Source organism: Bufo bufo, chromosome 7, assembly GCF_905171765.1.
Source record: "Bufo bufo chromosome 7, aBufBuf1.1, whole genome shotgun sequence".
Classification (NCBI taxonomy): Eukaryota; Metazoa; Chordata; class Amphibia; order Anura; family Bufonidae; genus Bufo; species Bufo bufo.
Genome location: NC_053395.1, coordinates 111522154 through 111534493, shown reverse-complemented (window position 1 = coordinate 111534493; position 12340 = coordinate 111522154). Strand labels below are relative to the sequence as shown.

At 40.9% G+C, this 12340-nt stretch overlaps 1 protein-coding gene across 1 annotated transcript in view; it reads left to right on the top strand.

Moving 5' to 3' along the window:
• Positions 1–8287, top strand: part of ORMDL1 (ORMDL sphingolipid biosynthesis regulator 1) — a 261792-nt gene extending 253505 nt beyond the window's left edge. Inside the window, exon 4 of the mRNA XM_040440516.1 lies at positions 7306–8287. Coding sequence (XP_040296450.1) covers positions 7306–7441 — 136 coding nt within the window. The 3' untranslated portion in view covers positions 7442–8287. The remainder of the gene's footprint in view (positions 1–7305) is intronic.
• The last annotated feature ends 4053 nt before the right edge of the window (positions 8288–12340 follow it).

Sequence of the window (12340 nt, the reverse complement as noted above, 5' to 3'; positions counted from 1 at the left end):
GGAGTCCACCGGCAAGTCACCATTCCTTGGTGCATACGGTTTTCATCCCCAATTTTGTACTTTCAAAGAGGGGGGGTCTTCTGGGGTTCCCGAAGAGGAAAGGTTTTCTTCATCTCTTTCATCGGTATGGCAGAAGGTGCAAGTTAACTTGAAAAAGATGAGTGGTAAATATAAATGCATGGCCGATAAGAAACGGTCGCCAGGTCCGGACCTAGGAGTGAATGACTATGTGTGGTTGTCTACTAGGAATATTAAGTTGAAGGTTCCTTCTTGGAAACTGGGTCCTAGGTTCATTGGTCCCTATAAAATAGTAACCGTCATTAACCCTGTGGCTTTTCGCCTGGAGCTACCTCAGACTTTTAAGATCCATAACGTCTTCCATAAATCGTTACTCAAGAAGTATGTTCCACCTCTAGAACCATCGCCGCTGCCACCTCCTCCTGTTATTGTGGATGGTAATCTGGAGTTTCAAATAGCCAGAATTGTTGATTCTCGTCGGGTCCGCCGCTCTCTTCAGTATCTTGTGCATTGGAGGGGTTACGGTCCCGAGGAAAGAATGTGGGTTCCAGCGTCAGAGGTAAACGCCAACAGGTTAATTCAGACTTTCCATGCCTCTCATCCGGAGAGACCTGGTCCTGAGTGTCCGGAGGCCCCTCGTGAAAGGGGGGGTACTGTCACGAGGGTATCAAGAGCCACGTCTGACTCCGTTATACCCGGGGTCAGGAAGTCGCAGCGGGTGGCTGCACGCTCTATAGCTAAAGATCATGGTGTTTCTTAGTTATTGTTTTCTGTGTTTGCCTTGCTATCCTTTTTGTCTCTCTCAGGGATCCGTAGCTTCTCCTCCTCAGCTGTTTCGTGTCTGCCACTCCCTACCTCCTTATATTCTCCCCTCACACTTCTCTAGTTGCCAGTTATAGAGCTTCCTGCCTGGACATCTATACTGACCCACTGGAGTGGTTAATCCTGGTTGTTGTTCCTGTGTGCTACCCTCCGGATCCCTGTTGGGCTTATTGTTGTCTCCTGTTGTCACCCACCTGGGATTATATGTTGAGTCTGTGTTGTCTGTCCTTCCCTTGGTGTTTTCCCTTAGAGCTAGTGGTGCGGACTAGTGTTCCCATCGCCCTGTTCACTACCTAGGGCTCAGCTCAGGGAAAGCCAGGGCTTTAGGCACGTGATCGGCGTACGGGTGAGGAACCCGTCTAGGGACGTCAGGGCAGCCAGGTGCCAGCCGCCAGGTGAGTCAGGGGTCACCATCTTCCCTCTCACTTGGGCAGGGCCTTCCTTGTTCCCTCCCTCTGTGTCACGTATGTGATAGCCACGCCGACCGTGATACCGTGCGTACGATCAATGCCGCTCCGGGACATATGGCCCTCTCACGGACCGTATATCTCGGAGGGCATACGGTCGTGTGCAAGAGGCCTTATTATGAAATGTGCTCATCTTTTCCATACTGCTTTCTGCTTCCCACATTTTCTTATTACTGTAGTCTATTGTTTTGCTGTGTGGATGCCATGTTAGTTGTAAAACAATGTAATTTGTAGTTTCTTGTAATGTAATTTGTTGTTTATTTGTATGTTTTTACTATATTTTTTTATTTTCAATAAAACAAGTTAAATGTTTCGTTAACATAGTTTAGACCAGATCTGATATCTGGTTGCAGGGTCCATTGTTCCTCCTACCTGCAAGGAAGAAAAAAAAGACTCTACAGATTGTGTTAGGTCTTCGGTTATTTCTCCCTTTTTATTTTATTTTTGCCTTTTTGTCTTATTTGGCCTCCTTTTTGTATGCACTGCACATTTTCTAATAAAGCCTAAAATGTTTCTGCTGAGAGACATTGGCTCCTGGCACTGATGTGGCTGTTATTTTGATGCCTACAACCTACTGTACGATACCTAAATATTATTCCAGACCCGTTAATGGCGACGGTATACCCAAATGGCAATAGCTTCTGTTTGACCGGCATGAGCGAACCTATACAATATTAGGCCTAATACACACGAAAGTAGTTTGGTCCCATCTGATGTGCATTTTTTGCCGATTTGGATGTGGAGCCATTAATTTCAATGGGGCATCCATATTTCCATTCCGTGGCCCCACAAAAAAAAAAGAATATGTCCTATTCTTGTCCGTTTTGCGGACAAAAATAGACATTTGTAGCATATCGCGGGACCTGCAGAAGGGAAAATGCGGGATGCACACAGCCAGTATTCGTGTTTTGCGGATCCACGATTTGTGAACTGCAAATAAGGATACAGTCATGTGCAGGAGGCCTTAGACAGGTATTTTCAGTGCTATGGCTATTCAGCTTATAATGCCAAGTTAACAAAATAAAGGGATTGCATGGAGTACTTGGGCTACTTTCACACTTGCGTTCGGGGTTCCGTTTGAAGGCTCTCACAAGCGGTCCCGAACGGATCCGTACAGCCCCAATGCATTCTGAGAGGATAAGGATCCGCTCAGAATGCATCAGTATGGCTCCGTTTCGCCTCCGTTCCGCTCAGCAGGCGGACACCCGAACGCAGCTTGCAGCGTTCGGGTGTCCGCCTGGCCGTGCGGAGCCAAACTGATCCGTCCAGACTTACAATGTAAGTCAATGGGGACTGATCCGTTTGACGTTGACACAATATGGTGCAATTTCAAACGGATCCGTCCCCCATTGACTTTCAATGCAAAGTCAGGACGGATCTGTCTGACTAACTTTTAGACGATTTTTTTCTGAAATATAATGCAGACGGATCCGTTCTGAACGGATACCATCGTTTGCATTATAGGAGCGGATCCGTCTGTGCAGACACCAGACGGATCCGCTCCGAACGCAAGTGTGAAAGTAGCCTTACTTTTGCACTGATTATATTTAGATGTATTCTACATGCTAAAAGAACCATAACATTTTGCATGAATTGTTCAGAAATGGGTACAAAATGTCTCGTTTCCAGGTTACATTTCTGCTAACCAAGGAACAAATAAAATTCACAGCAGATATCTTTTATGGAAATTGTTGGTTGGGTGTACTTTGCTTAGGGCAGCTGCAATGACAGGGAACATTACCCAGCTGCAATGATGGAGAACATTACCCAGCTGCAATGACAGGGAACAGCTATGATGCCGAACCCAGTTATTTAACCTTTCAAATGCTGCTTTCAAAAATGGTCAGCATCTGTGAGGTTAGACAGAGGGATGCGGCTCTCTCTGCCTTCCGATCAGAGTTCCTGCATTAAAATTGCGGGGCTCAGATCATTTATCATGACAGCCTGGAGCCTACTGAAGCTTTGCAGGCCTGTCATTGTAATCTGACTGCATAGGCATGAGGCACGGCTCAGCAGGCAGAGCGGCAGAATCCCACTTACCATAATAGACCTCTAATAGACCACATGACCTAACCCCTTGGGTGAACACCGTAAAAAAATAAAAACGGTTTTGAAAAAGCAATTTTTTGTTACCTTACATCACAAAAAGTGTAATAGCAAGCGATCAAAAAGTCATATGCACCCCAAAACCTTAAACATTCTCACCCAAAAAAATAAAATAGGGCTCTCAGAATATGGAGACACTGAAACATGATTTTTTTTTATTCAAAAATGCTGTTTTTGTGTAAAACATGCATAAATAAAAAAAGTTGACATATTAGGTATCGCTGCGTCCGTAACAACCTGATCTATAAAAATACCCTATTATCTAACCTGTCAGATGAACATTGTAAATAATAAAAAAATATAAAAAATGTGCCAAAACAGCTATTTTTTGTTATCTTGCCTCACAAAAAGGTTTAATATCGAGCAACCAAAAATATGTACCCTAAAATCATACCAACAAAACTGCCACCTTATCCCGTAGTTTCCAAAATGGGGTCTTTTTTTTTTTGTAGTTTCTACTCTAGGGGTGTATCAGGGGGTCTTCAAATGTGACATGGCAGCTTAAATGTATCCCAGTGAAATCTGTTCTCCAAAAACAATATGGCGTTCCTTTCCTTCTGCGCAATGCCGTGTGCCTGTACATCAATTTGTGACGACACATGGGGGGTTTCTGTAAACTATAGCATCAGGGCAATAAATATTGAGTTTTGCAAATAAATAAAGTAATTGGAGGGCACTCAAATATCTGACTACATTCAAGGCAGGATATCAATACTCCTAATTTATTCACATAAAACTAATGTATTGGCATAAAACTCATAAAATCTACATACATATAAAACATAAATGTATACATATGTCCATGTAGTAATACTCAGTCAGCCCTGTGACCATGTATCATCGCCAGGTCGGCGTCAATCGTAAATGTCCACGCTAAATATAATCGCCTGATGGCGCTTGAGTCACTTATGATGTATCAGACAACACATGAAAAATAACACATGAAATACTTCAGTCACTCATTTAAAAACTTATTAAACCCAGCGCATCACCAGCCTTTCACAGAGCAGTGTGTAATACGTGAGACACAGCTAGGTCACGTGGGACGCCGCGTTTGAGACCTGCTAACCGCTCGGGACGCCGGGTGAGTTTAAGCGGCTGCTGGATGAGCCCACAGGAACAGAAGAATGGTAAAGTACTCTGCCCTATGGGGCTTATTTGAAAAGATTATACCAGTGATTCCTATTGCATGCAGACACCTGAGCGGGTGATCTAGTGCGGACAATCATAAGTGACTCAAGCGCCATCAGGCGATTATATTTAGCGTGGACATTTACGATTGACGCCGACATGGCGATGATACATGGTCACAGGGCTGACTGAGTATTACTACATGGACATATGTATACATTTATGTTTTATATTTATGTCGATTTTATGAGTTTTATGCCAATACATTAGTTTTATGTGAATAAATTAGGATTATTGATATCCTGCCTTGAATGTAGTCAGATATTTGAGTGCCCTCCAATTATTTTATTTATTTGCATTTTCTTAACGGATTTGGGTGAATCCGCAGAGTGAGCACCGGGTCCTTGGAAGAGGTGGGGTGAGCTGCTGTACACTGGTATATTGAGTTTTGTTTGGCTGTTAACCATTGCTTTGTTAGTGAATTTTTTTTTATTAAAATGGAAAATCTGCCCAAAAAAAGTGAAATTCTGAAATGTCATCTCCATTTTCCATTAATTCTTATGGAACACCTAGAGGGTTAACAAAGTTTGTAAAAATCAGTTTTGAATACCTTGAGGGGTGTAGTTTCTAAAATGGGGTCATTTTTGAGTGTTTTCTATTATGTAAGCCTCACAAAGTGACTTTAGACCTGAACTGGTCCTTAAAAAGTGGGTTTTGGAAATTTCCAGAAAAATTTCAAGATTTGCTTCTTAACTTCTAAGCCTTCTAACGTCCCCAAAAAATAAAATGGCATTCACAAAATAATCCAAACATGAAGTAGACATATGGGGAATGTAAAGTAATAACTATTTTTGGAGTTATTACTATCTATTATAAAAGTAGAGAAATTTAAATTTGCTAATTTTTCCAATTTTGTGGTAAATTTGGTATTGTTTTATAAATAAAAAATAAATATTGTACTCAATTTTACCACTATCACCTTAAAGCCCAGGCCGAATTTAGCAAATCTGATGCGTCACTTCATGTGGTAATAACTTTAAAACCCTTTTACTTATCCAGGCCATTCTGAGATTGGTTTATCAATCTCAGAATAAATAAACATATTGGTATCACCGATTTCCAAAAATTGACTATTTAAATATAAGAATATTTTCCTGCACGGTATAAGCCATAATGGGGAAACAATGAAAAGGGCAATGCAAAGAACATTTAGATTTTTTTGTCAGTTTTTTTTTTTTTTTTTTTTTAATAGTAAAACAAAGTATAAATCTGGTATTGCTGTAATCATATTGAGCTGCAGAATAAGGATGCCATTATTTTTAGTGCGCAGTGAACAACGTAATATAAAAACCTTTATAGCAGGATTGTGGATTTTTTTCATAGCAGAATTGGCCTGCGCCGCGGCCGTACCTATCTTCAATCTGCGCAGGCGCACTGAGAGGCGGCCGCTCGCTCCTCAATGCGCCTGCGCCGGGTGTAGATGTGATGTCATTGGCGCAGGCGCATTGAGGATGGAGCGGCCAAGCGAGTGGCCGCCTCTCAGTGCGCCTGCGCAGATTGAAGATAGGTACGGCCGCGGCGCAGGTGCCAGATTTTGAATGCTAACAGGCAGGGCCAGCAGAGAACGATTCCGTTCCCTGGCCCTGTCAATCACAATGCGGAGGGAGCGTCATTAGGATCGGAGGATGCGGCTGCTACCAGCAAGTAGCCGCCCTACTTGCTGGTAGCAAGGTAATTTGCATATTTTAAAAATAGCTTTTTATCAAATTCTACTGAACCAAAATGATTATTTAACTTATGTATGCAGAGATCGCAGTGTAGGGATTATTTGTAAACAAAATAAATAAATAACGGTTTAGTGGGCTGACAGAAGCCCTTTAAACATAAAAACGTGATTTTAAACAATAGGTCCTTTTTTGATCACACATTTCCCTTAAGGTAGTAGAAGTTGATTGATAGTTGAACCAGCAGTCATCTGGTGAATGATTCATTCTCAGACACAGCCTTGCCTGAGAATTTTATTCCATATTGGCGTTACAGTTGTTCAGACTGGCCATACATGTTTAATGAAATCGGGCGATGGACAAAAGAACTTTCTGGGAACGTTGTTTCTAAGAAAGACGAGCAAATAATTGTTTTGGTTGAAAACTACTAACTTTAGACTACTGTGTATGAGCACCTTTACTCCTTAACTCTGTGGGGCAGATGTACCAAGATTGGCGTTACAAGCACCATTCTTATTTATTTTACTTACGGTATATAGTGTTAACATATTCCGCAGCGCTTTACAGACATTAGCATCACACTGTCCCCAATGGGGCCCACAATCTTAGTTCCCTATAAGTATGTCTTTGAAGTGTGGGAAGAAACCAGAGGAAACCCACGCAGACATAGGGAGAACATGCAAACCTCTGTATTTCCATGCAGTAAAGTACTGTATTATCTATTTTCATTGTGTCCCATGTTAAAGTGTCTAGAGGAGAAGGAACTCTACTTCGAATTGCTGTTACTTTAGCTTTTGCAATATACTAACAATTCCTGAGAATTAATAGGTTCTCTTTAAGCTCTGCAGGTACGATAAAACTTCAAGTTGTAAGTACAGTACTTCCATCCTGTCACAGCATGCTGGACCTTATATTTTTTCAAAAGCTGAATAATGACTGGTTGCCGATCGCCTAAAATATTAGTATATTTATGGTGTTAATTGAGACAGTTTTCTGATTATTTTTCATGTTTCTTTTTCTTTCCTTTTTTGACTCAGGTACTTCTTGACAAGTTTCTATACAAAGTATGATCCAACACATTTCTTCATCAACACGGCTTCCCTCCTTAGTGTACTAATTCCGAAATTACCACAGCTCCATGGAGTCAGAATCTTTGGCATTAATAAATACTGAACAGGGCTACAGCAGAATCTGTTATTTTGAGCGCACAACTTTTTGGCTCTGGCTCTTTCTGGTGGAGGAAAGGATTACTGGTTAGGCCATTTTAACAGTTTATAGCGTAAAATTCTAACTGTCCCTTCTTTGTAAGCTGTCAGAATCCACACAGACTTAAAGAAGGTACCTCCCCTTCTATGAGAGTAAGGGGTCTTGTGTAAAGGTTAGCCTTTGCAGGCTGGGCTGGCCCAGCTATGACCCGAAGTTTGCAGTGCACAAAAAAGACTGACATGAAAGGTAGAAACCGCATCGTGATTATGGATGATCGTATTGTGAACATCATCTATTAAGGACACAGCATTTGTCACTTTTTAATATTTAAATGATCATCTGTAGCGATCCAGTTTGTGACCAGCAACAGCATTCTGTAATGGTTTGCTGCATGCTGCATTGGTATGCATTAGTGTTTATTTCATTTTTTTTTCTCTTTAAATCTTAGTTTATTCATCCTTGCTTTATGGCCGAACATACTGTCAGTAGTCATTCAAATGTCTTATGTAGGCAAACAGTACCATTATTAGACATCCTTCAATATTAGAAGTTTTGTGATAATGTGCTAGTATAATTGAATATGTTTGCTTGATTCATTATCTACACAGTGGCATAATTTCAATAGTGTCTTGTTTTATAAAGAATGTAGAAGTGTGGTGTTATTTTTTTGAAATTTTTATTGTGTGAATATGGCTTTGAATCACAAATGTTAACAGCCAGTGTTCCTCTAAAAGCGTTCTTTATGCTTGTACAATCGGTACAATACCAGTCTGGTCTATGTTGCATTTGGAAAAATAAACTAATCAAGGTTTGTAATAAGAAGTATTACAGTAAGTCCTTGACTCACTGCGCCATACACTGAACGGGACGGCGCAAGATACATGGCAGACAGGCCGGCAGGAAGAGACCAAGGCTGCCTGGCCCTGTCAATCAAGTGCAGAGGGGCACGTCCAGAGGTGGGAGAATGGAGCTTCTAGGAGCAGGGGAAATGCCCATCTTCACCTAGAGGCTAATTAGCATATTATAAAAGTTAGATTTCTGGAGTAACGGGGGCATAGATACAAGTAGGAATAGGCTAGTTAGGTTCAGCTGACATTAGCACATCACTAATGTCAGCTAGTTTAATAGGGTTAATTCTGATGACAGAAACCCTTTAAAGTTACCTAAACTGGTATAGCGTGCCATCATAAGCCAAGCTAGTTCAATTCGTGCAGAATGATGGCTCACCAACTAACTGATACATGAAATAGTTTTATGAGCACCCAGCCTGCTGACTACACACAAATCAGCTATAAAATGTGCAACCAAAAAATTATAAAATATGGCTGTCTTTCCAATAAATTTTATATATACAGACCATTTATTAGCAATGGTAAAATAATTAAAACAACATAAAACTGTTAAAACATATACGCTAATTCAGGTACATATGATCCTAGTCTATGATTCTGCCGTGGGACCCTTGCAATTAGAATACCATTAGTTCATGTATCACACCAGGAGGACACATTTTGCAAATTCTTCTTACATAACTCTTACACATAATTCAGATATGACTTGAATAGATTGATAATTTATTTTGAGCTAATTGCCTGTAGCAGCTTTTCTATTCTTTCGAGGTTATATCCAATGCTGCATATGGCGATAATTATACAGAGCAGTATTTGCTAACAAAAGCTAAGGTATATAAATCAGATGCAAACAGGAACATAGCTTCACATATAGTGTGATTTCACAGTTTATTATACAGTATTATGAACATCATCCCAAATATAACATAGCATTGTGTTCTCACTATCAACATTTGAGTGTCTCTTATAAGAGCTTTTATTTCCTGCTATGAGTCTGCAATTTATGATAGGTCTGTGGTATTAAATAAAGTAGAGAAGAGTTGGTCGGCACTCCTAGTCACTGAAGGTGGTGCTCAGTGGTTAATGGTATTCAAAGTCAGATATAGTAAACCACGGCACAGTTGTATTGCAAAATAGTGAAAATTCTTTATTCCACCCAAAATTAATAAGAAGCCATTGGCCAATGTTTTGGTCTAACCTAGATCTTGTTCACAGCCTGTTGTATACATATAAATAAATTATAAGGGGTGGCACGTGATCAAAAATCCATGATTCCAGAGATTACAAGATTAAAGGGAACCTGTCACCGGGATTTTGGGTATAGAGCTGAGGACATGGGTTGCTAGATGGCCACTAGCACATCTGCAATATCCAGTCCCCATAGCTCTCTGTGCTTTTATTGTGTAAAAAAACCGATTTGATACATATGCAAATTAACATAAAAGAGTCATATCTTACTTGTGTGACCAGAGAAGAGTCATATTTTCAAGCTCTGACTCATCTCAGGTTAATTTGCATATGTATCAAATTGTTTTTTATACACAATAAAAGCACACAGAGCTATGGGGACTGGGTATTGCGGATGTGCTAGCGGCCAGCTAGCAACCCATGTCCTCAGCTCTATACCCAAAATCCAGGTGACAGGTTCCCTTTAAAAAAAGAAATTATAAAGTTCTACATAATAGAAAAGTAGTAAATAATAAAGCATAGGTAAGTGGTCCTCCTAGGAGTCTCATTTAGGGTATAGTGGAGTCATATTGATGAAGATCACTGGGGATGTAGTAAACAAACATCATATGAAATCAAGTTTAACATGGTGTATTAGTACATATTTTGTGTATATATATATATATATATATATATATATATATATATATATAATTAGTGCTGCCCATAATTATTCATACCCCTGGCAAATTTTGACTTAAAGTTACTTTTATTTAACCAGCAAGTAATTTTTTTACGGGAAATGACATAGGTGTCTCCCAAAAGATAAGACGATGTACAAGAGGCATTATTGTGAAAAAAAAAAAAAACATTTCTCCGCTTTTATTTACATTTGAGCAAAAAATACAAGATGTTCCGCACTGTGGAAAATCTCAGAGGACGTGGTCGGAAGCCAAAAGTGACACCTGTGCTGGCCAGGAGGATAGTTAGAGAGGTGAAAAAGAATCCAAGGATCACCACCAAGGCCATCCTGGTGAATCCGGGCTCTGCTGGTGGCAATGTCTCAAGGCAGACAATCCAACGGACACTGCACAATGCAGACCAAGGAGGACTCCACTTCTCCAGATAAGGCACACAAAAGCTCGCTGTCACGACTGTGACTGATCCAGACAGGTCTGGGAGGAGAAGGTCGCAGCGACTTGCTACTCGCGATAGCTTGTGAGTTTGCTCCGTGGTTCAGGGTATGTCATCTGGGTTTTGCCTTGTGAACCTTTTTGTCCTGACTGGGAGTTTGTAGGCATCCTTCTCAGGTGAGTCCTGTCTGCCACTCCCAGCTACTATATTAGTTTCACTTTCACTTGCAGTCATTGCCAGATATAGTCCTTACTTCCAGTTCTATTCTGACCTTTGAAGGAGATCGTTTGATGGTGTTGCTGTGGAGCTCTTGTCCAGCGTGGACTGTCGTGATTGGGATCGCCTTCTCTGCTCGTGACTGGATAAGTCTATTGTTTGATATAGTTTGTTTGTTGCTGTCTTCCCCTGCTGTTCTCCTAGACATGAGTGATGGTGACTAGTGCTCCCATCGGCCTTTCCCCACTCTAGGCTTGTTAGGGTGACTGAAGGTTTTAGGCATCCTGCTCGCCGCACGGGTTCACACCCCGTCTAGGGTATCAGGGCAGACAGGTGCCAGCTTAGGGTTAGTAAGGGGTGGCCATACTATTCCCATCCGTAGATAAGGGTCCCCCTTCCCCTCCGTCTGGTGCGACACGACTGCTGCTGGGGTAGCGGTCGTGACACTCGCTTGGCCTTTGCAAAAGCTCATCTGGACAAAGAAGACGACTTATGGTCTTCTGTGTTATGGTCAGATAAAACAAAAATTGAATTGTTTGGTCACAATGATGTTTCCTTCATTTGGCGTAAAAAAGGAGAAGCCTTCAACCCAAAGAACACCATCCCCACTATCAAACATGGTGCTGGGAACCTAATGATTTGGGGGTGTTTTTCAGCCAGTGGATCAGGGAACCTAATCACAGTAAACGGCACCATGAAAAAAGAGCAATACATGAGGATTTTCAACGACAACATCAGGCAGTCTGCAGAGAAACTTGGCCTTGGGCACCAGTGGACATTTCAGCATGACAATGACCCAAAACACACAACAAAAGTGATGAAGAAATGGTTAGCAGACAACAACATTAACGTTTTGGAGTGGCCCAGCCAGAGTCCAGACTCGAATCCAATTGAGAATCTGTGGAGGGAGCTAAAGATCAGGGTGATGGCAAGAAGACCCTCCAACCTGAAAGATTTGGATTGCTAAAGATGTATGGGAAAAAATACCTGTGGAGACATGCAAAAAGCTGGTCTGCAATTATAGGAAGCGTTTGATTGCTGTAATAGCCAATAAAGACTTTTTGCTCAAATGTAAATAAAAGCTGAGAAATGTTTTTTTTCCACAATAATGCCTCTTGTACATCGTCTTATTATCTTTTGGGAGACACCTATGTCATTTCCCAGTAAAAAATTACTTGCTGGTTGAATAAAAGTAACTAAGTCAAAATTTGCCAGAGGTATGAATAATTATGGGCAGCACTGTGTGTGTGTGTGTGTATATATATATATATATATATATATATATATATATATATATAGTAGCGCAAAGGTCCCCATGTATGCACCAGAGCAAATATGGAATATAGTAGAAAATGGAATAATGTTAGTCCCTTCCAAAAAATGGAATAATGTTAGTCCCTGCTCATGGGTCAATCTAATGCTGGCAGTAATATGCATAAGTAAGTAATCGATAAGGCATATGTATATCAACCAAAATTGGCTATAATATTGGTGGTCA